Source organism: Dipodomys merriami, unplaced genomic scaffold (genome assembly GCF_024711535.1).
Source record: "Dipodomys merriami isolate MVZ:Mamm:240054 unplaced genomic scaffold, mDipMer1.0.p SCAF_319, whole genome shotgun sequence".
Taxonomy (NCBI): domain Eukaryota; kingdom Metazoa; phylum Chordata; class Mammalia; order Rodentia; family Heteromyidae; genus Dipodomys; species Dipodomys merriami.
In genome coordinates this window covers 392338-419500 of record NW_027204704.1, presented here as the reverse complement: position 1 = coordinate 419500, position 27163 = coordinate 392338, and the positions used below count along the sequence as shown (strand labels likewise).

At 38.8% G+C, this 27163-nt stretch overlaps 1 protein-coding gene across 1 annotated transcript; it reads right to left on the bottom strand.

The window, feature by feature from the left end:
• Nucleotides 1-25275, bottom strand: LOC138841387 (zinc finger protein ZFP2-like). The gene is given in 6 exon segments (XM_070042056.1): nucleotides 1-138; nucleotides 2954-3012; nucleotides 7971-8097; nucleotides 11315-11554; nucleotides 24106-24245; nucleotides 24414-25275. Coding segments are annotated over 6 exon segments (1566 nt in total).
• Between the last annotated feature and the right edge of the window lie 1888 nt (nucleotides 25276-27163).

The following is a 27163-nucleotide window of genomic DNA, read 5'->3' as shown; positions in this document are numbered from 1 at the left end:
TCATTGCTCACCCAAGGACATTAGGTTGCTATAGGTCTCCAGCATTACTTCTCTATAAAGGTTCCTCTGTCCAGGATCCAGATCCTGCCACTCCTTCCAGGTGAAGTACACAGCCACATCGTCAAATGACATCAGCTTCTGTAATGGCACATTTCCATCAAGAAATTAGACCAGAGTCATGAGAATTCCAATCTGGAATTTCATTATGCGGCAGGTATGCTTTTGTCTTACAAAAAATGTTTGCAGCTTGCTGTGTTATCTATTCACTGGGAAAATTAAATAGCAAATTAGAAATATTGGACAATATATAAACCTGGTCATTAAAACACACAGATTGGCAGGGCACTGGTGGCTTATCCTCCTAGTTATTCAGGAGGCTGAGGTCTGAGGATCTAGGTTCAAGGCCAGCCCAGGCAGGAAAGTCCATGAGACACTTATCTCCAATAAACCACCAGAAAACTGAAAGTAGCACTGTGACTCAAGTGGTAGAGCACTCACTTTGACCTGAAGAGCTGAGGGATAACAATCAGGCCCAGAATTCAAGCCCCAAGACCAATAAAAAATTACAGTTTCCATAATGCATGCAAACACATTTCTGCTGCTAGCAATAGAGACAAGGTAAAAAGTCTATGGAGACAATAATCTGGCATGACAACAATAAGTCTAAAGAGGTGTCTGAAAAATTATATTATCATTTTTTGATAAAATTTTAGTACATATAAGGGTAACAATGAATTAAACAAATATTTTTTCTGCATTTACATATACTGCTTCACCATAAATCCTATTTAGACTTTCTATTAAGAGGTACTCTCATCAGCAAGCAGAACACATTCAGGATATGACATGGAATACTGAACATAGAACATTACTAGACCTATGAGAAGCAGTGTTCACATAAATGTTAAAAAACACTAACAATACTCCAGAAAGTAGCTAATGATTTATTTTTCCCATATAAGATTTAATTGAGTTCACACATAAAAATATCCTAGGTTAACCATGTTTGGTTTAAATACTAAATATTGAAAAGTGGTCACAGATAACCTGATATTTCCATCCTATGTAAAAAAGAACTGCTACCATGAAGTTTTGTAAACTTTGCCTACATTCTACAATACAAAATATATGTGGGAGTGGAATAAAATAAAATAATATTTTCATTTTAATAGGCTTCATGGAAGGTGGAGGAAAATGTATACAAGCTCAAGGAATACTCAATATGACAAAAATGATGAATATGAACAAATGCTCCAATGTGTCACATATTTCTGAGTCATTTCTCCAGTAGATCCCTAAGGATATATTTCCACTTGTGTTAGTTAATCGCAAAATTCCTCAGAGATCCAAATCAATTCCTGAGAAATCATCCGTGAGATTTTGCAACAAGTGATATTTCTAATAAAGAACACCTTGTCACTGTATTTTTTTTTTTTATCAAAACCAGTTCCTATCCTATACTGGCAGTGAATTAAAATATTCAAAAGTAGTGGGAAGAAAAGACAAAACAGAATACCACATCAAATGAAGTTAGACCAAAGATAACAGAATCAGGAGAAAACTGATTTTCTTGTAGTTTATAAGTTGGGTGAAGGAAATACTTTTCTGTGGGAAACTCTGAAGTTGAGCTGAAGGGGGAAAAGGTTTGAGAGGTTGGAATTCAAGCCTAACCGCAATGAGAACACTGAGAGGTGGCCACAGAAGGGTTAAAAGAGAATTCTGGAGAGGGTTAAGAGACTGGAGGGCAGGCCTTTTCCTTACTGTTGGAAAGATAGAAAGATAGCATCTGAAACTGAGCAGCTGTTCACCTTCAAGGCTAGGTAAGGTGAACTTCATGTCTGCATTTTCTCTGGGAGCCAGTCTTCTGTCTCAGGAGATTAGGAAACATGTTTTCCTCACAACGTGTTGTGGCTCTGATTGTACTATTAACATAGATACTTCATTTTTGCATGTTATCAATGGTAATCTTCCCTGTGTCCACTCAAGGAACTATGCTTGATTGCTGGCACCAAGGGACCAAGTGCCAGAGAGCCTTCCGAACCCTGGTTTTCCCTAAGTCTATCTGTTTATGTTTTTGTGATTTTCTAATTTTGTTTCTGGAATCCTGTAGAACTCTCTAGGGAACAATTTTCCTATACAATGGGTAAGAAAAATGTCAAACCTAAGAGCCATGTCAGCAAAGTAAAACTGATCACTAAGAAAAAATAGTTCCAAGATAGATCATTTGAAGAAAAGAAACAACTGAGACACATATGGAGGAAAGAGGGAATGAGAAAAGTAAGAAAAAATGATAGAAAGATAGATACAAAGAGAGAGAAAGAGAAAAATAACCAACACTTATGAGTAGAAAATCAAAAATAGAGAGAGAAAATAGAGGAAACAAATTTTGTGAGGATACTTTAGAAAACAAACATGAATTTGTAGAAAGACCATAAAGTTTAGCAACAAATATAGCCTAAGTTTCAAGTAAGACCAAGAGCATGAAGTCGACCAAGTACTATATATGGAGAGTAATTTAAGTACATATAGGTTAATCATTCCATAACAACACATGAATGTGTGTCTGTCCATAACACTATTTCAACAATTCCAAGAAAATTTCATTGAAATAGTTTAATGTTGCTCATGAGGATGTGATCTGTTTGCAAGCTATCCTTCACCTTCCATGAGAAGAAACCTGCTCAGTGTCATTACATCAAATAACAGATTTGATTACATTTTATGAGAAGATGAAATCTAGACATTCTGAAGCCAATCTGCATTCAACTTAGAAAGAATACAACCATTTAATCTGCTAAACCTACAAGCAATCTTAATCTGATAATCTATAAGCCATATGAATATGTTCCTGAGGCTGAATCTGTGTGGTTGGAATTGTTTTAAATTCTTGAACATCTTTAGGTTCATATAATGGAATAAAACCAAATGAGAAATAAAAAAAAAAAAAACTCACCAGAGATCCATTCATTCTGTTTTGCTGCTGACAATGAGCAGAAGATTCTGGAAGCATGGCTGGGATACAAGACAAATGACGTATTCAGAAATGAATCTGTGAGACTTTCAGCCCAGAATTTCCTTTTGCAACATAATACATGGGCTAGAAAACGGCAAAGACTTCTTATAAGAGAAGAGTCTTTAATGTCTCAGGCAGAGGATTAAAGTCTACAATAAATACAAATCCAGTCCATTTCCTGGTAGATAGATACTATTAAACCAACTAATTTCTATGTTTATGTACATACTACATTTATAAAAGTGAATGTTCAAACAAAAAATATTGAATAACTGAAAGCAAAAACATATCACATTTCCACTGAAACTATTTATTACTGAATATACTTCGGGATGTATGAACTGCTTTTTTTAATGCAAAGGTATCCTAGGAATCCATTGGAATTTGTTTTCTACCTCATTCCTTTACATATTTAAACATCATGGAAAGCATGTATGATGTAACTCAGGAGTTTTCACCCAAAGTTACAGAGGAAACTATGTACAGAATATATTTCTTGTGTTATACTATTTCAATAATGGTTGTCCAATGGTACATTTCACTGTATCCATTGCAAACATATGCAATGATTTGCAATTTGCCATTTAACATGCTTTGGCCAAAGGAACATGAGTAAAGATGAGGTAAACCCAGGTTTGAGAAGTCCCTAATGTTCATTTTCCTAAACAGTCATGGGAAGATCCTTGGCTATCCTAAAGATACAACATAAAATACTCCATATAGGAGTGACACACCTGAAGATAAGCATAACCTACAAAACACACAACCTTGAGTAAGACATATTACCTCAAGTTTTCTTCTGTGATTTTTCATTTAAGGCCAAATGTCCCCGACCAACACTTTCTGAACTACGAGGCACAGCCAACACATGAGAGCTAGCATTAACAAATCCATAGATGGTACATTTAAGATAAGTTTCAATGAATACATACTAAAAATTATAGTGGTAACCCAGGCTGAATAAATTAGCAAGAAGAGGATTAGGGATTACTACATGAATAGATATTTTCAGTCATAACAATTACCCCACCTTCCCAAACCACAGCCTCAGGTACCCTCTAATAACTAGCCTCTGGGTTATTCCTCAAGCCAGCTCATCACGACTCCTAGAAATTACCTTAAATCTTGCAACAACACAAAGTGAGAGTGGTGTAGGAAAGAGTACCACGTGAATCTGGTGCTTAGGGAAGTAGCAACAATTTTTGCATAAGGCAAGGGAAGCTAGCAGCATCTTCCCCTTCCTGTGCTTTTCTGCTTCTTCCCTTTTGGGCTTCTCAGAATTGAAAGGTCTGTCCATTTAGGAAGGAGATTCTTATTCATAGGGTGCTCTGCTTCAAACATTGCTAGGCTTCATGCCTAAAAATACAGGACCAGCACTCACTACTCCAATATCCCATCTGTGAACTCAAGCCAGGAGATTAAAACCTCAAGCCAAAAAGATTAAAATATCTCTAGGAGAAACAACACAGAAGCCCTAAATACAACTTCCATGTAAGAGGACTCACGGCAGGCACACACCTCACAATTTCACTAGAATTCTTCCTGTACTCCTCTTCCACCTGGGCAAAGCAAATAAAGTCACATGCATTAATAGAAGAATCCCTTGGTCTTGGAGTACAAATGCACAGCTCTTGGGCCTTGCTTATCTGCAGAATCACCAAGCTTGCTCTCAGACATTTGGGAACCAGGTTCTTGCAGCTCAGGGCCCAGAACCTAATGGCAGCACAAACTCCTGAACCTCAAGCAAATTATCAATCCCAGACTGGAGAAAAGTGTGCAGGGGAAAGCGGGTGCTTTGGCTCAAGTGTAAAGCTCTCCTATCGAGCTGACAAGCTCAGCAACATTGCTTGCAGGCCCAGAGTTCAAGCCCCACCAACGACCAAAAAAAACAGAACCAGAAAAAGAAACCCATGGAGGATAGACTCCAGCAGCAATCCCACAGTTCCTACCTGACATCAGTTCCAAAGCCTGAGATTCCTTCAAGTTACAGCTCCCAAGCTTCACTGCACAGAGCTGGGCGCCTGCCTCCTGGCTCCCACCTATGGAAGGCCAAACTTTACTTCAGGGCACTTCCAGCAGCAAGGCAAAGGAAAAGAACCCAGAAGGGGCAGACTTAAAACGCCCAAGGTTGGCGGGGAGACGCATGCGCAAAAGGATCTCTGCGCCACTTCCGCCCTCCAAAAACAAAAACAACTCAGGACTTTCAAACCAAAAGCCTTCCAGCGAGACTACAATTCCCATAATGCTCGGCGCCACCTTGCTTCACCTCTGCTCAGAAGAGTGCTTGAATGCATTGGGACTTTTCTCTCCCTGCTGTGGGAGCTTAGGTGAGTTTCTTCTTCAAAACCACTGTTTCCTTCGTGAAATATTGTAAGACCAACCAGAAAATGGATATACATGGGGAGAATTAGATGCATTGACTTTTTGGTACTTAGTTCTAATAATGAAATTGAGGTTATGAGACTGGGTTTCTCATACCTTTCTTTTTGTTCTATGCCTGTGTTCTGCTGAGTGTAAATTATATCTCTGTTTTGCTTTACATTGTTTAATACCTCCCCTCTCATCTTACAAACGTACTCATAGACACTGAACTTATAACTGGTCATTTTCCATTACTGTAATTTACACACTGGCAAAGAATAAGAAGGTTATGTGCATATGCATCATAATCCTTATGTTGATTTAAATTTTGCAAAATCAGCCGGGGGCTGGTGGCTCCCGCCAGTAATCCTAGCTACTCAGGAGGCTGAGATCTGAGGATCGAGGTTCAAAGCCACCCCGGGCAGGAGAGACCGTGAGACTCCTATCTCCAATAAACCACCAGAAAACCGGAAGTGGCGCTGTAGCTCAAGTGGTAGAGCGCTTGCCTTGAGCTGAAGAGCTGAGGGACAACACCCAGGCCCAGAGTTCAAGCCTCAGGACCGACCAAAAAAAAAAAAAAATTTTTGCAAAATCAAACAATTAATTTTTCCAGAAAATCCCCAACTCTATCTATTAAATGAAAATGAGTTTTTAGCTGTTTCTGAATTTTGCTTTTCATTTAAGGGTTTTATGTTTTTTCTTTTTCTGTTCATCCTCAGGCTTCAACTCAGAGCTTGGTCACTGTCTGTGAGCATTTGCTGTGCTCTACTTGGATTTCCTTTAATAATTTCTTCAGGTAACTAGTGAAAAGTTTCCTCACAGGGATTCTTAAGAGCATGGCACATTTCCCTGATTTTCCTACAAAGAGAGTGGTTTGGGGGTCAGAATGAATGCAGGTGAGTAGAAGAGTGAAGTTTAGGCTAGGCTATGTTGATGTGAATCTTAATCATTTACAAACCAGTCTGCTTTTGTCTTCTCATTTTGCATGTGAAAATCTCTTTAGAATTCTTACCTCTTCTCTGACCCTAAAACTTCCTCTCAGTAGCTTTAGGCCACATATCTAGGGGACCTCTGACTTGTCTTCTGAGACCTTATCCATTAAGCTGTGGAATAAATCTTTGCCTTCTGCCACAGTCGTACAGAGCACAAGTAAGACTTCTGTGGGCCAACGGGATAATAATTAAGGAGACAGAGAGATGGCTGATGGCACAATTCTGCTATATTTCTCAAATGCTTGTGTAATATTGGTCTACGCCCACTGTGCCAAAAAGTGCAAACAGCACACACCTTTCCTCATTCTACTTCAATCTATCTTTTCCACCAAAGCCTCCCTTCACTTAAAGCCCCAGGCCAAACAGCTACAACACACACTTCCTCAAACCAAGAAAGGGCAAGGACTTCCAACCCTGAGGGTGGGAGTCAATGGCCCTGAAGCCTTTGTTCACAGTTTGCCTGCTCCTGGCAGGCACCCCAGGGTCTGCAATAGTCTCCTTCTCTCATATTCAGAGATCCTATACTTGTCTCTTAAATATTTATTGTGACTTTTGGTGATCCTTTACATACAATATAATTGAGATGGTTTGGATTGGAAAGTTTCATGCCTGGTTTTAGGTCTCCAGTGTATAGGTTTTCTTTGTCTCCTTTTTGGACCTGAATTATTCCTCATGGAAATGGAAATCAAAGGGCATATTTGGATTTATAGACTTCAACTTAATAGCACCTCTAATATTATAAAAAAAAATTAATTTCATTCAAAAAAATTAAATTCCTGAGAGGCAAGGAGAAAAGGATCAGAAAGAATTGGAGTACTTCCAAGACTACATGTGAAGTTTTCATTGTTCAAGCCTGTATTTCTGATGCATTTACTTATATTTTTATCCTTTTTTGGGGGGTCGTTCATGGCACTTGTACTCTGAACCTGGGAACCATCTCTGTGCTGAAGTACTCTACCATGTGAGCCACAACACACTTCTGGATTTCTAGTGGTCGCTGGAGATAAGTGTCTCACACATGTTGGTGGCCAGGCTGACTTTGAACTGGGATCCTCAGGTTTCAGCCTATTGAACAGCAAGGATTACAGACATAAGGAACCAGCACCCAGCTTGCATTTCTTGTGTTTTATGTCCCAACCCTGGGGCTTGAACTCAGGGCATGGACACTGTCACTGAACTTCTTTTGCTCAAGACTAGCATCCTACTACTTGAGCCACAATTCCACATATTGTGTTCCTGTGTATGAGGTAGTGAGGACTTGAACCAGGGCTTCATGCATGCTAGGTAAGCATACTACCACTGCTTGGGCCAGCCACAACACCAGCAGTGCTCCAGAAGAACAAGGGGATGATAATGGAAGAGACAGAGACCAGGCCAATGATGAATCTCTCTTTATTTCTGCAATATCCTTAGCTATAGACACTTTCTATATCTGTCCAGTTCTTGCATCACATTGTTCTAGGACTCAATGTGGCAACAACTGCAGATCATGTGCATCCTTCCTCATTCTAGTTCAACCTTTGTCCACCAAACTCCTACAGGTAAGGCCCCAGGCCCAGAAGCTAAAAGGAACACTCCCTCCTATGAAAATGGCAAGTACTTACAGCCCTGAAGGTTGCAGTCCATGGTTGTGGAGTTTTTGCTCACACCTTGACAGTCCTTGCACCTCTGAGTCTGCAACAAGTCCTCCTTTTTATTTTGTAAATTGAGCAAGTGTCTATCAGCTTGAGCCTAGAAAATGCAGCAGATCATACATCTCAATAAGAATGGAAGAAAAAGGAATACAAAAACAAGAAACAGGAAAATGCCTAAGAAATGGAAAAAGGAGTGCTATTTCCCAGGTTGAATCCTTGCAGATAATGGAGAACTGATGCAGCTAAGTCTGCAGGGTGTGCTACCTATAGGGTGGAGTGACCAATATCAGATTTCTGACCCTGTAACTGCCTAATGTCTAACCTTAATTTATCAAAGGAGGGCTGGGAAGGTGGCTCAGTGTGGCTCAGTGGTAGAACCCTTGCCTTGCATGCATGAGGTCCTGAGTTCGATTCCTCAGCACCACATAAGCAAAAAGAAAAAAGCAACAATGGCACTGTCGCTCAAGTGGTAGCCCGCTAGCCTTGCAGCGCCCAGGCCCAGAGTTCAGGCCCTATGACCAGATCCTCCCCCCCCCGCAAAATATTATCAAGGTCCGGATTCCTCAAATATGTCACTTGATATTGGCCCATATCATACTGAGGGATAACACAGACATACTAACCATTCGCATGTCACATCATTTTTAACTGGGTCTTTAGCACATCTACTTGATTATCAATATACATCATTGCTGTTTCCAAATCATAAAACATATCACTATCTTATCCAAGCCCACCTGCATCCCAGGGCACCAGAAACATATCAAGCCAAACTATTAACATATTGTGTTGTATATATGGTTTGGATAAGGTTCACAGCAGAAGCAGTAGCACTAGCAAGAACATTTAGGGTAGCAAAAATGCTGGCAACCAATATTCCAGAAAATCTGCAGCAATGGCTAAGAGCCTATAAACCTCAATAGAAAACAGAGACCCAAACTTATTATACCATAATGGTTATATCAACTGAACAAGCAACATAAGTTAAGGTGATCGCATAGTAATCTCAGAGTATTTATGCAGTTAGTGAGAACACAATTGTTTCTGCTAGAGGCATCAAAAACTACCCCACCCTTGAAAACCATACCTAGCTCTACTATTAGCATGTATGGATACATAACATAACATTGCACAGTAACTGATACAAAACCATGAAACAGAACACGTCTCTGATACAGAGGTATGGGATAGAGAGAGGCATTAGTCCAAAGGCCTCAGCAGCAGCCAGTTGCAGATGTCAGGGTGAGCTTGTCAAAACAGGCTGACAAACATGGGGGCCAGCAAGGTACCACTGATCACGTCACTCCTTGAGCCCAGTTATGCCGTGCATACTGGGAGACTTCCACCAGTACAACAGTAGACAAGATGTGAAATCCACAGGCTCTCCATAATCCACATGCCCTACATGGGGGTGGATCATCACAACCACAGGAATCTCCAGGCCTAGTAGAACCCATGAGGGGTGCACCACATCTCCTGCTGAAGGAATTCTAGAAGTGTTATGCATGAGCTCCATGTTTTCCATTCGTTCACCTTTTCCTCCAGAGAACGTCAGAACCATAATCTATTCCTGAATACCATACTATACTTGTACCTTCTAGCTCAGCATCTGGAACAGTCAATCATTGAGATGAATGAAAGAAGAGGATATAATATTTGTATAACAAATAATGAGACTTACTCTGTGAACATTGAACAATTCAAAAATAATGTAGGAAGTAAATTCTATTTCTACTAGTACAATGAATATAATACTTAGAAATGAATGTTTGAAAAATGTACCCTTGAACAATGAAAACTATGTGACACAGCTAGTCTAGGAAGCACCCATTTATACGGGATCCTTATCTCTTTGCCTCTCAGAAACTTACTTTTAACTTTTACAGAAAGAAAGAATTATTTTTCCTTCATATTTTATAGTTGCTCCAAAGTTGACATCTATACATCCAAATGTGCCTCATAATCTCCATTTTCATGAGGAATAGCTCAGGTCCACTAAAAGAGGCATGGAGAACCCATGCACTGGAGGACTGAATATCAGCCATGAATATTTCCTACACAATCCTTCCCAATCATGATGTGGGGAAAGGATCATCAACAATCACAACAAATACTTAAGAGAAAAGCTTGGGATATCTGATATGAGGGAGGGACGCAAAAGGTTTATTCCACAGTGTAATGGATACAGTTGGGAAAACAAGTCAGAGGACCCCCAGGTGGCAGAAACTTCTAGGATCAGAGAACAGTTAGAAAATCAAAACAACAGGATATGCAAAACAGAAAACTAAAAACAGACTGGTTTGGATCAAGTTATCAAGCTTCACATGAACATAGACCTACCCTGTACTCTATCTCCACCCACATTCACCCTGATCACCCTAGACAACCATTCTTGAAAGAGTCTTGGAGGAGGAGTACCATTTTCTAAGAAACCCCTGGGAGGAAACTTTTCACTAGTTTCCTGAAGCAATTAAGAAAAGAAAGGCAAGTAGAGCACAGCAAATGCTCACAGACAGTGCCCATGCTCTGAGTTCAAGCCACAAGACCAACGACAAAAGGAGGGAAAAAATATTAAAGGAAAGGAAAATTTCATATGCAAAGAACCAAAAACTCCTTAAAATTTTATAGAGGGAATTTTGGAGTTTCTGGAAAAATAATGGGTAGAGTTTGACCAATCTATTTAATTCTAAGATTATAAAGTATGTCTACCTTAAAATTCTGCTATTTTATTCATATATATATATATATATATATATATATATATATATATATATATATATATATATTAGAGAAGGGGGAAATGATCCCAGAATCAATCAGCTCAGTGTATGTAAATACCCGATCTTGTGGCTTGAACTCTGGACCTGAGCTGTATCCGTGAGCTGTTCTGCTGAAGGTGAGCTCTACACCACCTGAACCACAAGACCACTTTTGTATTTTTGGTGGTTAATTGGAGAGAAAGCTCAGGAATGTTCTTGCCCAAGTTGGCTTTGGACCAGCATCCTAAGATCTCAGCATACTTAGTACATAGGATTACAGGCATGAGCTACTGGCACCCAGCTGCAAATACCCTTTTACAGAGAGAGGGGAGATATTCAAATTTTTAAGGCAAAACAGTGACCTAATTTATATTCAGAGGAACATACTTTTGAACAAAAACACAATCAATAAGCATGGAGTCTCATAACCTCAATTACATTAATAAAACTAAGAATTAAAAAACCAAATTATCTAATGATCCTAATACATTTCTTTGTTTTGGTTGATCTCACAATGTTTCAGGAGGTAAACTGATTTTTCAAGAAGAAACTCACCTTAGTTCCCGTAGTTGGTAGAGAAAGGTCCCCATGCATCCATGCACACTTAGGACCAAGTGTCTGGTGCCAGTCCAAACCCTGTAACAAGCCCACTTCCTCTAGTTGAATGCATCGTGTTATGGGAATTGTAGTTTCTATTGAGGCACAGATCCTTTGAAAGAATGGAGGGCTGCCGGGATAAGGCCCTTGAACCTCCTTGGCCACTGTTGGTGTTTTTACTTTGTACAGCTTTGCATTCTATCGCCAGAGCCAAGAGGAAGAAGCCCAGTGTCTCTTCTTCAGAGGAACTTGGGAGCTGTAACTTGAAGCAATCTGAGTCGCCAGCCAAAATCTGCCCTTACCATCTTTCACCAGTCTGAGGTTGATGATATTTTTTGGCCTAATGGAATTGTGCTGCCATTAGCACTTGTTCCTGCAGGTGCAAGAAACTGGCTGAGAATCCTCTGGTTCTCTAGAAAAGGAGAGTCTAGAGACTGCACCTAGAGATTCTGGTACTCACCCATGTGGCTTTATCAACTTGGTTTTTGTGCTTTGAAGCCAATGAATGGCAAACATTCCTGGAATATGTCTTATATAAACATAGTGATCTACTTTTCACCCCCTGCATTTACTATGGTGTTTGAAACTTTCAAAATGCGCATGGCACAGATATACTCCAATTATTGTGTCCTTTCTTGACAAATTACAATTTCTCCATTAATATAATTAGTCTATTTTACATCACTTAAAATGAGAGAGACTGGCTGGGCAGGTGGTTCAGGGGTAGAGTGTCTGCTTTGCATGAATGAGACCCTGAGTTTGATTCCTCAGAACCACAGAAGCAGGAAAAGCTGGCAGTGCACTGTGGCTCAAGTAGTAGAGTGCTAGCTTTCTTTTGTTTTGTTTTGTTTTTTTGTTTTTTCTTTTTTTTGGTCGGTCGTGGGGCTTGAACTCTGGGCTTGGGCGCTGTCCCTCAGCTCTTCAGCTCAAGGCGAGCGCTCTACCACTTGAGCTACAGCGCCACTTAGAGTGCTAGCTTTGAGTTTAGGAGCTGAGGAACAGTTCCCAGGCTCAGAGTTCAGGCCCCACAACCAACAAAAATGGAGAGAGAGAGAGAGACTTCCTATGTATTCCAATTTAATTGTTAAAATATAATTTGAATACAATACAATGACCTTGATATGTGTGTGCTTGTCCTGATACTTGAACTCAAGGTCTGGAAAATGACCATGAAATTATTTGGTTCAATGATACTGTTGTACCACTTAAGCCACACCTCCCCTTCCAGCTACTTTGGCTATTTTATTGGAGATAAGTCTCTCAGACATTCTTTTACCAATGGCTTCATTTTGTGATCCTTGTAGGGATCCATCATGTGCATCCCAGGGGACCACAAGCAGGCACAGGAGAAAGATTATTATAAGGTTTACTAGAAGGACCATATTTCCCAGGAGAGGGAGCACATGCATGTGTCTGTCTTCAGGTAGCAGCAGGAGCTGGGGGCAGGAAGTTAGGTAGGTGTAAGCTCAGGTAGGTGTCGGTAGAGGGAGGGAGTGGTCAGCAGTATGGAGGGAACTCTAGGCCTGGGAGGAGCTCAAGTCTTGGTGGAGCTGAGGAGCAAAGGTGGGGATAATACTAACTTTCCTCAGATCTCAGACTTCTGAGAAGCTAAGATTACAGCCATTAGACATGAGAGCCCAGTTACAATGTCCTCTTTTAAATTCAGATTATATTCTAATAAAATAATATGAAATAGAAAACTTGACAATTTTAAGGCAGGTTGTTCAGTCACTAATGTGGATGAGGACAGTGCAAATCCCAAAACACACAAAAATATCCCACTTTGAAATTTGTAACACTCCTCATCTTAAGTATTGTGAATGTGAACACTTAGGCTATAATAAATTAACTTTAAGTTTTTCTCTTCTTTTTTTCAGTCTAGTCGTAGGGCCTGAACTCTGGACCTGGGTGCTGTCCCTCAGTTCTTCAGCTCAAAGCTAGCCCTCTACTACTTGAGACACAGTACCACTTCCAGCTTTTTCTTTTTGCTTATGTGGTACTGAGGTATCTAACCCAGGGCCTCAGGCGTGCAAGACAAGCGCTTTACCACTGAGCCACCTTCCCAGCTCCACTTTAATTTTTCAAAGAAAAAAATATTCTTATAATGTAGAAAAACCCAGTACTAATGTGCAAACACTGCTTTTAAAAGATTCATATTGTGTTTCCTATCAAAAACAACCTCACTGATGTAAACAGAATAAATTTTCGCTTTTTGTAAATGTCACTGCAAAGTTCATGTATTTTATATTAACAATTACTATTGTGGGTAAATGGGAAAAATAACTGAATGCTGGATAATAGAATTTCCTGTGTCATCAACCAACAAATATAAGCCAAAGCACATACCTATATAAGTTGTGTTTCTTTGCATTTTATGCATCTACATTTTGGGGTGTATTTTCTGTTAATAGTGTTTAGTAACACATAAGGCTTTAGTCTTCTGTGGATTTGTCATTACTGGAAACTTTAATGCTCTACTTGATTCAGGAATGTTTCTTCTCCCATAAGAAGGCTTTATGCTTTTCCAGCCCACCTATCATATTCTGACCAGGAACTTCTAGGGTAAAATCACACAGGTTCTTTTCTGACTCTCTCATTTGTCTTCTCTCCTAGCCATGGTTGCAGAATCTTTATTCATTGTCAACAGCAAGAAAGAATGGAAGGATCTCTGATGAGATTCTTGTATTTCTCAGTGTTTGACATTCCATTTTATGAACCTGAGGGTGTCCAAGATTGAAGAACAGAAAAAAAAAGATTCAGCTTCAGAAACATGTTTCCAAAAAAGCTAAAGATGGCTTGGAGATTTAGCAGATTATCAAAACTTGCCTTCTAAGTTAAGTGCAGGTTTGCTTTAGTTTGTTTCTCATTTTTGAATGTCAGGACAAAGTCATTCCACTTGTTATGTGATTCAATGACACCTAGGAGGTAACTTCTCATGGAAGGTAAAGGTTGGCTAGAAACTGGTCAGACATCACATCCTCATACACAACATTAGACTATCCTAATGAAGTTTTACTGGATTTGCTGAAATAGTGTTGTCAAACATAACTTTGATTGCTATACAGGACTGAGTGTGTTATAAGTACTTCAATTGTCTCTGTAAATACTCTAGGACTGCTTTGTGGTATTTGTCTTTCTTGAAACTTAGGCTGTATTTTTGATGGTATTTATAGAAATCTCTGTTTTTCTCTAAGGTACGTACAAGTGTAGAAGTACTGGACCATATTTCTATGTAATTGTATATTTAGTTCTTTTTAGGACTCGTTGTGCCATCTTTGATACTTTTACATACCTGAGAGAAATGCATCAAGGTTCACATTGTTGTCACAACTTTCCTAGCTTTTGTTGGAGTTTGGAAGGATTTTTGGTGTTTTGTTTAAAACTATGGCCATACTAACATGTGTAAAATAGTTATTTTATTGTAATTTTGATTTGGATTATTCTCATGACCATTGATACTACTTTTATATTTTAATCAGCTATTTGTGTATATCCATTTTAGAAAAGACTCTTCAATCGTTTTCCTATTTTAAAATTAGATTTTGTTGTGTGGGGGTTACTTGTAGGATTTTCTTTATATTTTCTAATTCAGATTTGTTAGGAATCTATTTATAGACATATGCAAATATTTTCTCCTACCATGCTTTTGCGTTTTCGTTGATAGTTCTTTTCATTATACAAGATTTTGATTATGTGCACTTAATCTTGTTTGTTTTTTTTTGTTTAGTTTTGTATTTATTTTTTAATTTTTACTTATGATTTATTTTCTTGGCTTTGTTTTGTTTTCTTTTTTTGGTCAGTTCTGGGGCCTGAACTCTGGGCCTGGGTGCTATCCCTCAGCTATTCAGCTCAAGGCTAGCACTCTACCACTTAAGCCACAGCACCCACTTCTGACTTTTTCTACTTATGTGGTGCTGAGTAATGGAACCCAGGGCCTCATGAATTTGAGGCGAGCATTCTACCACTGAGCCACCTTCCCAACCCTTATTCATTAATTTATTTATTGTCATTCATGGGGCTTGAAATCTGGGTCTGAGCTTGTGCCTCAGCCCATCAGTTCAAGCCTAGCACTCTACCACTTGGGCCACTGCACCACTTCTGGCTTTCTGGTGTTTCATTGGAGATAAGATTTCACAGGTTTTCCTGCCCAGGCTGGCTTTGAACCATGATCCTCAGATCTGACTCTCCTGAGTAGTTAGGATTACAGGTGTGAGCCCCCAGAGCCTGGCATTTGTTTGTTTGTCTCTTTGTTGCATGAGTCACTTTTGGTGTCTTATTTAAGATTTACTGTCAAATCTAATGCCATAAGGTTTTCTTCCTCTCCTGTCTTCTCCTCCTCCTCCTTTCCCTTTCCCTCTTTCTCTCCACTACTCTCTTGTCTCCTCTTCTTCCATCTTTTTCCTGACCTTTGGATTCCCTTCTCTCCCTCCTCCACTCATTTTCTTTTCTCTTTATGTCTGAGATGAAGACTTGCCAGTTTTCACAACAATTAGTTTTCTAATTTAGAAACACATGTAATACACATACCTCAGACTCCACCATAGCTTTCTAGAGCTGCTATTGGAGTTTGAACTCCAGGTCTCACAGACAGTCAGCTTCCTCACTCACTATTGGCACTATCACTTGAGCCTTACCTCTAACATGTTCATTAGCTGCTTAATTTGAGTTGTCTATGTAGGCTGGCTTCCAGACCTCAGGGTAAAATGACAGTCTTGAGCCAGAAGTGCTGGTCTTGTTTTTTTTTATTACCTCAGCATTTAACATTAACACTTAATTGAATACTACAATGAAAGGATTATTGTTACTGGTTTATGTAGAGTTAATATTCAACCTAAACTGAAATAGTTTATCTTGCAAATTGAGTGCTGTATTAGATTTCTAAAAATTGTAACTGTTGTTCTAACTGTGGTAGATTTTCATCACTAAGCAAATCTTTTATGCTGGTGGTATTGTTTTATTATTAATGTAATTTAATATTATTATGGAGGTGATGCATAGAGATTAATAAATTCTTTTCATACAGTATCTTCCATTCCTTCACTCTCTCCCAATCCCTCCCTCCTGTCTCTATGCTTGAGTTTAATACTATATTCTCATTACCCTATTTCCCTCAAATTCTATGGCTCTGCCACCCCCGCCAGAAGATATTCATGTGAATTCACCTTACATAATTGAAAGCAATTGTTATGATTTTACAACTGACTTAAGACAGTTGCTCCCTTTAATATTCTATACATAATAGTAATAGCATACCTTTGATACAGATCCATTCTAGTTTCCACCTGTTTTACTGCTAGATTAGAAAATATATTATTGAATTTTCTTGTGTTTATAACATAGATTCCTTTCTCATACAGATTACTAGACAATTTGTCTTCAGATCTATTCTCAGTGTGTCTGTCTTGGTAAATATAACATCATAGTGCTTTATAAACAGCATTTAGGTAAAGATAATGCTTTCCACATCTTGTTTGTCTGGCTTTTTAGTCATTAAGTGGAGTATTAGAGGCCGGGCACCAGTGGCTCCCGCCTGTAATCTTACCTACTTAGAAGGCTGAGATATGAGGATCACACTTCAAAGCCAGCATGGGCAGGAAGTCCATGAGACACTTGTTTCCAATAAAGCACTAGAAAACCGGAGGTGTCGCTGTGGCTGAGGAGGTAGAGTACTCACCTTGATCTCAAGAGCTGAGGGATAGTGCCCAAGCCCCAAGTTCAAGCCCCAGGGCCGACAAAATAAAAGTGGAGTACCAGTTCTCCTATCATAATGATAGATTAAAGAAATTATCATTCTTTGGCCTTTTAACCATGTCTTTGTAGACTTTACTTTTCAGCATAAAATTTTTATTATACAGATTTATGATATACCTGTTTTTACCAATGCTCTGTATTTGTGCTGATGTTTATTTCCTCTCATATTATCAGTATTTGTATTTTTTATGATCAGTATTTGTATTTTTCATTATTGATTTTTGCTTAGGGTATCCTTATATTGATTTATTTTGATTTCTTGATAATTAATGTATATCTCCTTGAAAAGCTTATTGAGTTTTATGAGTGTATTTTCTTCTGTTCAAATCAGACAGAACCTGATATATTTACTATTTTTACATTACAATATAAACATGGCTTCATTTAGTAATTACTTTGCTATTTATTATGTTTGTCTCATCTGATACTTCTTTCTTAGTTTGCTTTCATGTAATTTGCTATTTATTATGTTTGTCTCATCTGATACTTCTTTCTTAGTTTGCTTTCATGTAACCTGCACACAGCCTACTATACAGTGCATATCACCTGTTATATAATCTCCAGGCAATCTTCTATACACTGTAAATCACTTCTGATACCTACTACAATTTAAATCCTACTAAATAGTTGTTATACTGCATTGTTATTAGGATAATGCCAGTTTGTTCAAAGGCTGCATGTTTACTAAAGGGGGCATATTTTTCAAGTATTTTGGTTCTATGGTTTGTTGAATCTGTGAAACAAACAAATAGGTAAGGCCTAATAAACTGCTATGAAAATGCTAGTACAGGGGCTGCAAGGTGGCTCAGTGGTAGAGTGCTTGCCTTGCATACATGAGGCACTCAGTTCCATTTCTCAGCAACACTTCAGCAGAAAATTCATTGTGACTTATCACCAATTAAATGGCAGAAAACTACAAGTGACATTCTGGCTGGAAGTAGTAGCATGCTAGCCTTTAGTGAAAAGCTTAGGGAATATGCCAGGGCCTCCCTGAGTTCAAACCCCACAGCCAACAATTAAAAGGAAAAAGAAACAATCCCAAACAAATAAAAACCTCATTACTTACTCATGGCCTTTGTTCCTCTTTTTCTTTCTATTTGTAACTGAATACTTCATGTCATTCCATTTTCAACTTTCTTTCTTTCACATTGGGGGTGGAACCTTGGGACTTGCACATGGAAGGTGGATGCTACATACCAACCTATTCTTTCTTCTTTTAACATAAAAAACGTTGGCTTATAGGACAGGGAAGTTGGCTAAGTGGTACAGTGCTTGCATCCCATGAATGAGGAGCTAGGTTCTATTCCTTAAGTCCACATACACAGAAAAAGCCAGAAGTGGTGCTGTGGCTCAAGTGGTAGAGTGCTACCCTTAAGCAAAAGCAACTCAGGGACAGCACCTGAGCCCTGGAATCAAGCCCAAGGACCTGCAAAACAAAAAGTCTACACATTTAAATTAGTCAATGCTTCCTTTGCAATGTAAAAGATATTATTTCCAATCACTTTAGATGACTTTCAACAGTATTGTCTTCCTTTCCAGTGAGTGCAGGGGCCACACACAGAACAGACCTTATGCCTCTGCTGTCACTTATAAACTAGCTGTTGTACAACAGTAAGCATCAACAGATACATTTCTGCCCTTATTATTTTGAACATAATGGGATTTGTAAGATTAGGTAAAAATTAGTGAAGGAAACCCTTCCTTTTCACTTATTTGTTGTGATTGTAATGGATATATCTTGTTGTACACTCAAGTCCCACACTTGTCATTTGAGTTCTCTCTGAACTACTTTTCAATTTCTTTTCTTCTTAGGACATACACATACACACACATGCTCAAGAATTTTTACTAGGTCATCTAACAATTGTTTTATTACCAAATCTTCTTATCTACAAGCAATTGTATCATCTACTTAGGACAAGACTATTACATTAGGCCACTGACTTCTCTTACAGGTCTCTGTGTCAACAGTCAGCCCTGCAGGAAACACCTGCACACCTTGGCCAATGGTGCAGGTGCCATGCTGTGTTGGTGGTGGACTGATGGGTAGCACATACCCTGCTCTGGGCTGCTCACTCCTGTCCCATGGGGCTTGCATGGTTTGCTGTTGCATAAAGATTTTGGCACTTCCCTCCTCTCCTCAGCTGGCTCCTTACCAAACTTTTCTTTCCTGTAACTTCCATTTTGAGTTCTGGCATAGACCATGAGCCCAACCAACTTTCACCACACCAGATGAAGTCTCCACATCAAACTTTTGGTAACAAATATTTAAGTTAAAATATACATATAAAGTTTTGGCTGGTTTTGCTCAGACCCCATATACAAGTAAGGCAAAAGATGGTTGGCTGTGGATGCTCCAGGTAGTCATCTACTCAAAGTACTGAGACCTCTACAATAGGGACTTCATACAAGGGTGTAAGTGATCCAGAAAAATGAAAGAGAATTTTAAAAGAACTTCTCAATTCATTGAGGGAACAGAAAAAATGTACACTTAATGTTAAGCTAATTATGGGAGGAAAAATGACCTAGAGCTGGAAAAACATATAGATATAAGTCCTCAACATAATGCAAGGGGTCCTTGGGTGGTCCCTGAGGGTCTAGTGAAAATCCTATGATAGCTTTATTCAGTTCCCACTGTGCTCAGTATCCCAGCTTCTTTCCCCTTCCAGTCACTCCAGTCATTCCAGGTTAACCTGAGGAAGAAACAAGGTTTCAACTAACATCTTGTTCTCTCATTGGGATCAAGATTGATTGGGAATTGGAGGTTCTTGGTTAAATACTTAGAACTCTGGAGAGAAGACTCTTCAGGGTCCTGACTTTGAATCATATTACCTGCCCCTGCTGATGATATCAGAATTTTCTCTAAAATAAATATAACTTTATTTGTTTACTTTATCCAGTAACATCCACTGAATGGCTATTGAAAATAATCTAATTTAGAGTTGAAATCTTCACACAAAGGCAGAACTCTTCTGAAGCCTAATTTTGAAAAGAGCTACAGGATGAACCATATGGTAGGACCCTTGACATTCTGAAAACTTATGTAACTTAACCCACTCTTAGTGATTGTGTCTGGGGTGAATATGTACCTAAGTCATGGTTCACCACTTCTCTTCTGAGGACATAGCTTTTAGAATGAGCTGAAATTAGATATCTTGTCAATCACCCCTGGGAGTGACCTTGAAATAAAGTGCAATCAGAAAGGGAAAAACAACAAAAATGCTTAAACACATCTGAACAGCTCAGATTGAAAAGAGGTTTTCTCCTACATATATGTGCACACAGCACAAGATCACAGTCTTCTCGTTCGAGTATATTGGTATTCTGGGACCTTAAACCATCACTACTTGATACTTCTTTTCTTATGATGCTGTTTCAAGTATACTGAAATATTTGGCCACATTTTATATGTTGAGATCTCTCTTTGAAGGTCTCATTCCACACTTTACAGATGTGCACCACATTGTCCTGCATAGTATCTTGAACTTCTACAAGAACTTATGAACCAGTCAGAAACATAAAGGTCTGTGTATGTGGATTCACTTGACAAAAGAAACCAAAATATTCATACAATCTATCATTACCCTGGCTTATAAGACATTTCAATATCAACCACAATTGAGGACAATGACTATACTCTATGGATGACTTTAGGCTTAAACAAGAATGGTAACTTTTTTGCATGAGGGCCTAAAACCTATTTTACAAAATATCTTCCCTGGCCTTGGAGTTCTTTCTACTCCTGTCCCTGAACTTTGGTAATAAAAGAACAAAAGTGTTGACAGTCTATCAACTTCATTCACAGCACTACTTGTGGGAAATTTGGTGATAATTGGCCAAAACACTTTTACAGCAATTCCTACCTAGTTTGCCTTTCAATTGTGATCTTTAAACCTCATACTCTTGAGCAAGTAAGAATCCCGATGTGAAGCACCAGTGCCCTGTTAGATCAGGAGATCTCAATTACTTGATCCAAACAGGACTCATGGTGTCCACATAACAGGATATAAAATTCATAACATCATATAGCCATATGCAAAGGTCCTTTTCCAATCACTTGGTAAAGGACTGTTTACCTATCATTGGGTAAACCACACCCAAATTCTTCTACTAAATATTTGGAAGAATGTATTGGTTACACGTATCTTATTATTGGTCCTCAGGTTGAATTCAGGGGCAAAATTTGTGAGGCTTCCTTTACCTTCTATGCCAGGTGCCCTTTTTGTATCACTGATTTTTCACCTTAGGGTCTTGCTTCTCTGCCTGGGCCTTTCAACACACTAATTTTATAATTACATATCACAAGTAGCAAAAAAGATAGGCACATATACCCAGAGCCATGCTTTTATTGGCTAAGATACCATTTCCATGGAGCTTTTGCATGGGATGTCCTACAAAACTATCTAATTTTAGCTTTCAGAGTAGTTAGCATTCCACACATGAGGGAGTGTAATTGCTCATTTTTAATTGCTGGTCTGAAATTAAAAGAACAAAGGGTACTTTACCAATTCAGTGAGCATTAAGTCCCTTTAATTCTGAATTCAAGCAAAGTGTTGGCCAAATGATAATAACAAAAATAATTCAAAACATTAATAAAATATGTTATCATCAGGCATACTTTTAATGAATGTGGTATGTTGGTTCATAATTTGAGGTATATAACAGGCCTAGGTAGGATTCCAGTCTGTGAACCATCCCTTCTCAGAAAGCATACAGTTTGTAAACATGGGAGAATGAGCGATTTCCAAATGGAGAGAGAGAGAGAGAGAGAGAGAGAGAGAGAGAGAGAGAGAGTGGTACAAATAGGAAGGCCAAGAGCACAGGTGCCTCCCAATCCCATTTTTTTTACTAGGCCTCTGTAAATAAGCAGAAGGGTATGCCTGCGAAGGTGGCTCAGTGTTAGAGAACTTGCCATGCATGCATGAGGAACTGGGTTGGATTCCCCAGCACCACATAAGCAAAAAGAAAAAGCTTTTATGGAGGCCAAGATGAGAGAATCTCATCTTGAAGCCAGAGTTGGCTTCAACTCAGTTCCTGAGTTCAACACGTCATATTGGCACAAAAACATTCCTTCATGAAAGTGTGAAAGTAGAGCTCTTCAAGTAACCAAAAAGCTCTGGACATATCTAGAATGATTGGCTTATATAGGATCTGGAGTCTTGGACTTGGTTTATAAAGCACTTTCTGATGTAACAAACATTTTTTTCTAAATGCTTCCAGGATATCTTTAATTACATAACTATACAGTGGCATCTATCTTGGCTCTAGAAATGCTAATGTTAGGTCAAACTTTGTGTTTTTGTAAAAGAAAACAGTATATTTGTTGGAAGCCACATTATTTTAGATGGAATACTGGAGTCTATTACACAGCTAGCAGTCTGCAAGCAGCCTGTTGTAACAAAGACTTGCACTCCACAAATACATTTAGACAGCTTGAAAACAGGACAGAAAGGGGGGAGGGGAATAAAAACAACACCAAGAAACCACTCAGCACCAAGAGAGTGCTGAATTGGGACACTATGATGACCAGAGACAAGCCAGGAGACAGCACACAGGACATGATTACAGAGACATGTGGCATGGCATCTGGTGCCACTGCTGGGCCAGCCTAAATAGGGCCTAAGCAGGAGGCAGGTCTACAGGAAATTCCCAGTCCCAGGCTATCAGTTTGAGTAATATATCAGCCAAATGCCCATGCCTGCTTGCAGGGATCCAGCCACACCCATCAGGTGGGTGGTAAGTGATGGATGGGTCATTTCCTTCCCCCTGCATGAAAACAAGATGCCAGACCCCACCATCTACCATGTGGCCAATAGGGCACCAGCCACACCTGACCTCCTTACTTAATATTATTGAATTAGTAAATCAATTTATAAAATGTTACATCCTCTATATCATTTTGTAAACATTCAAAAATTTTCTTTTTGTAAAAGCCATATTTCTTGAGCTCCACCTCTGAAACAATAATTCTCACATTCACCAATAATTAAACATTCTTCTTTTGAATAGATTATGTCTTCCTTCTTCCTCATTCCTTCCCTTCCTCTTTCCTTCTCTCACTTCCCTACTCCTTCCTTCCTTCCTCTCAGGGTCTAGAAGTGATGCTGTAGCTCAAGTGGCAGATGGTTTTATTTTTTTGTTAACTTCAATTTTTGTGAGAGATTGATCAATATCTTTGTGTGCTTGATTATTTCCCCTAATATCATATCTACTTTGGCCCTCTATGAGATAACATGGGTGTTTTATTATAGGTAACTGGTGTTTTATTATAGCTCACTCAGCAGAACAACTAAATGGGCTAAGAGTGAATCAATCACAAGTTTTTCATCACCAGTGATTAATTAAACAAAAGTGCAAGCAATGAAGACACTTTGGGGTTCTCCCCCAAGACAAAATGCAGTTTCTAGTCTTTATTAATCCATCATATTTTTTAAATATATATTTTTTCGTAAAGATACAGTATAGATTGGTTATACCATTATATGAGTTAGGTCATTAATACATTTTCTATTGAGCATTGTTACCCCTCCAAGAAGGACTTTACTACTGTTATGACTTTCTCTAGAAAACCTTTCCATTTTTTCTACATACGAGTTTTCTCCTCTTTGTGTGTGAGGGTGTGTGTGTGTGTGTGTGTGTGTTTTATGTGTTCTGTGATGAACCCTGAGCTGTGTCTTGTAGTTCGAGGACTCCACATCTGCTATATCATAAGGTCTCTATCCTGTATTGGTTCTGTATTGCAATTTCAATTTTCTTACAGATCAAAGACTTTCCCCATTTGGTACAATCCTAAGTTATTTCATTTGTGTGAAGCAACTTATGTGTGTTAAGCTGTGACCTCCAGGTTTTTCCACATTGGTCGCACTCATAAGGTTTCTCTCCTTGTGTTCTCTGATGGATGTTAAGGTTTGCCTTCCAGGTGAAAGAATTTCCATGTCTGCTACATACATAACATTTCTCTCTGGTGGGTTTTTTTTCTGATGGACAGAAAGGTGTACGTTCTGGATGAAAGACTTTCCACATAGGTTACAATCATAAAATTTCTCTCCTGTGTGTGCTCTCTGGTGGATAGAACGTTGTAGCTTCTGGCTGAAAATCTTTCCACAAATAGGACATTCATAAGGTTTCTTTCCTGTGTGTATTATCTGATGGACATTGACGCTTGACTTCCAAAAGAAGGTCTTTCCATACATGTTACATTCATAAGGTCTCTCTAATGTGTGTGTTTTCTGGTTCACAGTAAGGTTTCTTTTATGGGTGAAAGACTTTCTACACAAGTTACTTTCATAAGGTTTCTCTCTAGTATGTGTTCTCTGGTGGACATTAAGATTTGATTTCTTGATGAAAGATTTCCCACACATCTTACATTCATAAGGTTTCTCTCCTGTGTGTGTTCTCTGGTGCAAAGTAAGATATGCCTTGCAGGAGAAAGACTTTCCACAAATGTAACATTCAAAAGGTTTCTCTTTTGTGTGTGTTCTCTGGTGGCGATAAAGCTTTGATTTCTCGGTGAAAGACTTTCGACACACGTTACATTCCTAAGGTTTGTCTCTAGTATGTGTTCTCTGGTGGTGACTAAGGTTTGATTTCTTGGTGAAAGACTTTCCACAGTTGTTACATTCATAAGGTTTCTCTCCTGTGTGCGTTCTCTGGTGCACAGTAAGATATGCTGTCCAGGAGAAAGACTTTCCACAAATGTTACATTCAAAAGGTTTCTCTTTTGTGTGTGTTCTCTGGTGGCGAGTAAGGTGTGTCTTCCAGGTGAAAGACTTTCCACACTTGTTACATTCATAAGGTTTCTCTCCTGTGTGTATTCTCTGGTGTCTTGTAACATATTCCTTCCAGGAGAAAGACTTTCCACAAATGTTACATTCAAAAGGTTTCTCTTTTGTGTGTGTTCTCTGGTGAACAGTAAGCTTTGATTTATGGATGAAAGACTTTCCACAAATATTACATTCATAAGATTTCTCTCTAGTATGTGTTCTCTGATGGAGAGTAAGCTTTGATTTCTGGGTGAAAGACTTTTGACACATGTTACATTCATAAGGTTTCTCTCCTGTGTGTGTTCTCTGAGGGACAATAGGATATGTCTTCTTAGTGAAAGACTTTTCACACTGTTTACATTTGTCAACTACAGAAGACACATGAGCACTATATGCAGCACACATCTTACCGGGTTCGCTGAAAATACCCATGCTCTGACAGCCAGTGACCTTTTCTATCCTTATCCCTAAGGAGTTCGCATTATTCTTAATCAGTTCTGACTTCTGTATGGAGCTCAAATGAAAACTTCTTATAAGTCTCACTTTTCCCTCCCCTTGGTTACTATTCAGGATTGCTACTTCAGAGAGATACTTCTTGTGACTTTCCTGGCAGGTGGTAATCACATCCTCCATTTCTGGGGCATCTAAAATGAATAATAGAAAAATAGACAAAAACATAAATGAGACCCACAAATTCCTTACTATAACGATATTTCCTCAAATTCTGTTACTAGATTTTCAAATATCAAAGCATTGCTTTATGCAGACTATATACTTTTCTCTGCAATGTAGTAATTAAGAAAGTAGTACTGACATTTTACAATGGAAAATAATGTTTTTCTGTATTTCAGATTTTTATATTTTTCTCAAGGAAATATTTACTCAAATTATTCATCTCCGTACTCTTAATGCTTCCATTCTGAATCTCCCTCTATGCCCAGCACCACTGATAAGAAATTGCCCTGATCCTATTTTCCTCCTACCTGCAAAATACTAGTTTAAAATAAAATGAGATTTCCTTACTACATTTCTTATTGTCTTCTTCACTTTATGAATAACTTCTCTACAGATAGAGAGAATTGCTAACATTTCCTGCACTGGAACATCAAATTCAGTTTATCTCCAAAAGAATTCTGGATTGACAATTCCTTGAGACAAAGGATCACCTAGTTTTCTTCCATACATGACTCAGGGCACTAGGAATACTATTGCTCTGTACAGTTCAAGATAAACAGACCCACTGGGCTCTGGACCCAACATCACTATTCAAGATGCTTTGACTCACATGTGAAATTCTCTTCTGAGCCTTCTCTCATCCATGGTTCTGCACCTTGCTCCAGCTTCACAATCAATATAGGTTTAGGAACACAGTGCCCTGTGAATAAGAAATAGTGGAGAACTATTGCTCTTGCTGGGTCATCATTAATGTAATGTTGCAGATATCCTGTTCACTGGGTTGCTCCTAAATCTGGTTTCTCAATTGTTTTATTTTTTGTTGGTGGGATCGGTTTTGGGGCCTGAACTCTTAGCCTGGGAGCTGTATCACACTTCCTAAGCTCAAGGCTAGCACTCTATCACTTGAGCCACAACACCAATTCTGTCTTTTTTTTTCTTCTTTTTTGGTGCTGAGGAATCGAACACAGTGCCACAAGCATGCAATCACGGGGTGAACCACTGAGCCACCTTCCCAGCCCATGGTTTCTCAATTCTTAACAGCTCCATGGTGTACTTTCCCCCAGCTTTGGGTTTATTTTGCCAATGTGTGGCTTGAACTCAGCTCTTTTGCTCAAATCTAGCATTCTACTAGTTTGTGTCTTGGCTACATTTCTAGTTTTTGAATGGTTAATTGGAGATAAGAGTATCATGTTCATTTTTCTACAGTTGCTGGCTTCAAACCAAAATCTTCAGATTTCAGCCTACAGAGTATCTAGGATTCCAAGCTTGAAGCAATGCAACCTATGTCAGGTTTGACTTACAAATACACACTTTCACACTTTCAACTACTGACTTCCAGATAATACTGACAGTAGTAATGTATATTCTATCTAGACTGTAGATCCACCTATAATAATCACCCCAAGTCTGGGAAGTCAGTTTCCTGTTAGTGGATCATAGTTTAGAACTTTTGTCCAACTACTAATTAGCCTTCTTAAAAAATGAGAATAAAATTAGCTCTTGAGTTACATATAATGAAGTTGAAGTTTCCCTTAGAAAGAAATGACACTTCTCATGGACTGGAATCCTTTTTTTTTTTCAACAAAATGTAATGGTCCAAAGGCTTACACATGTAACC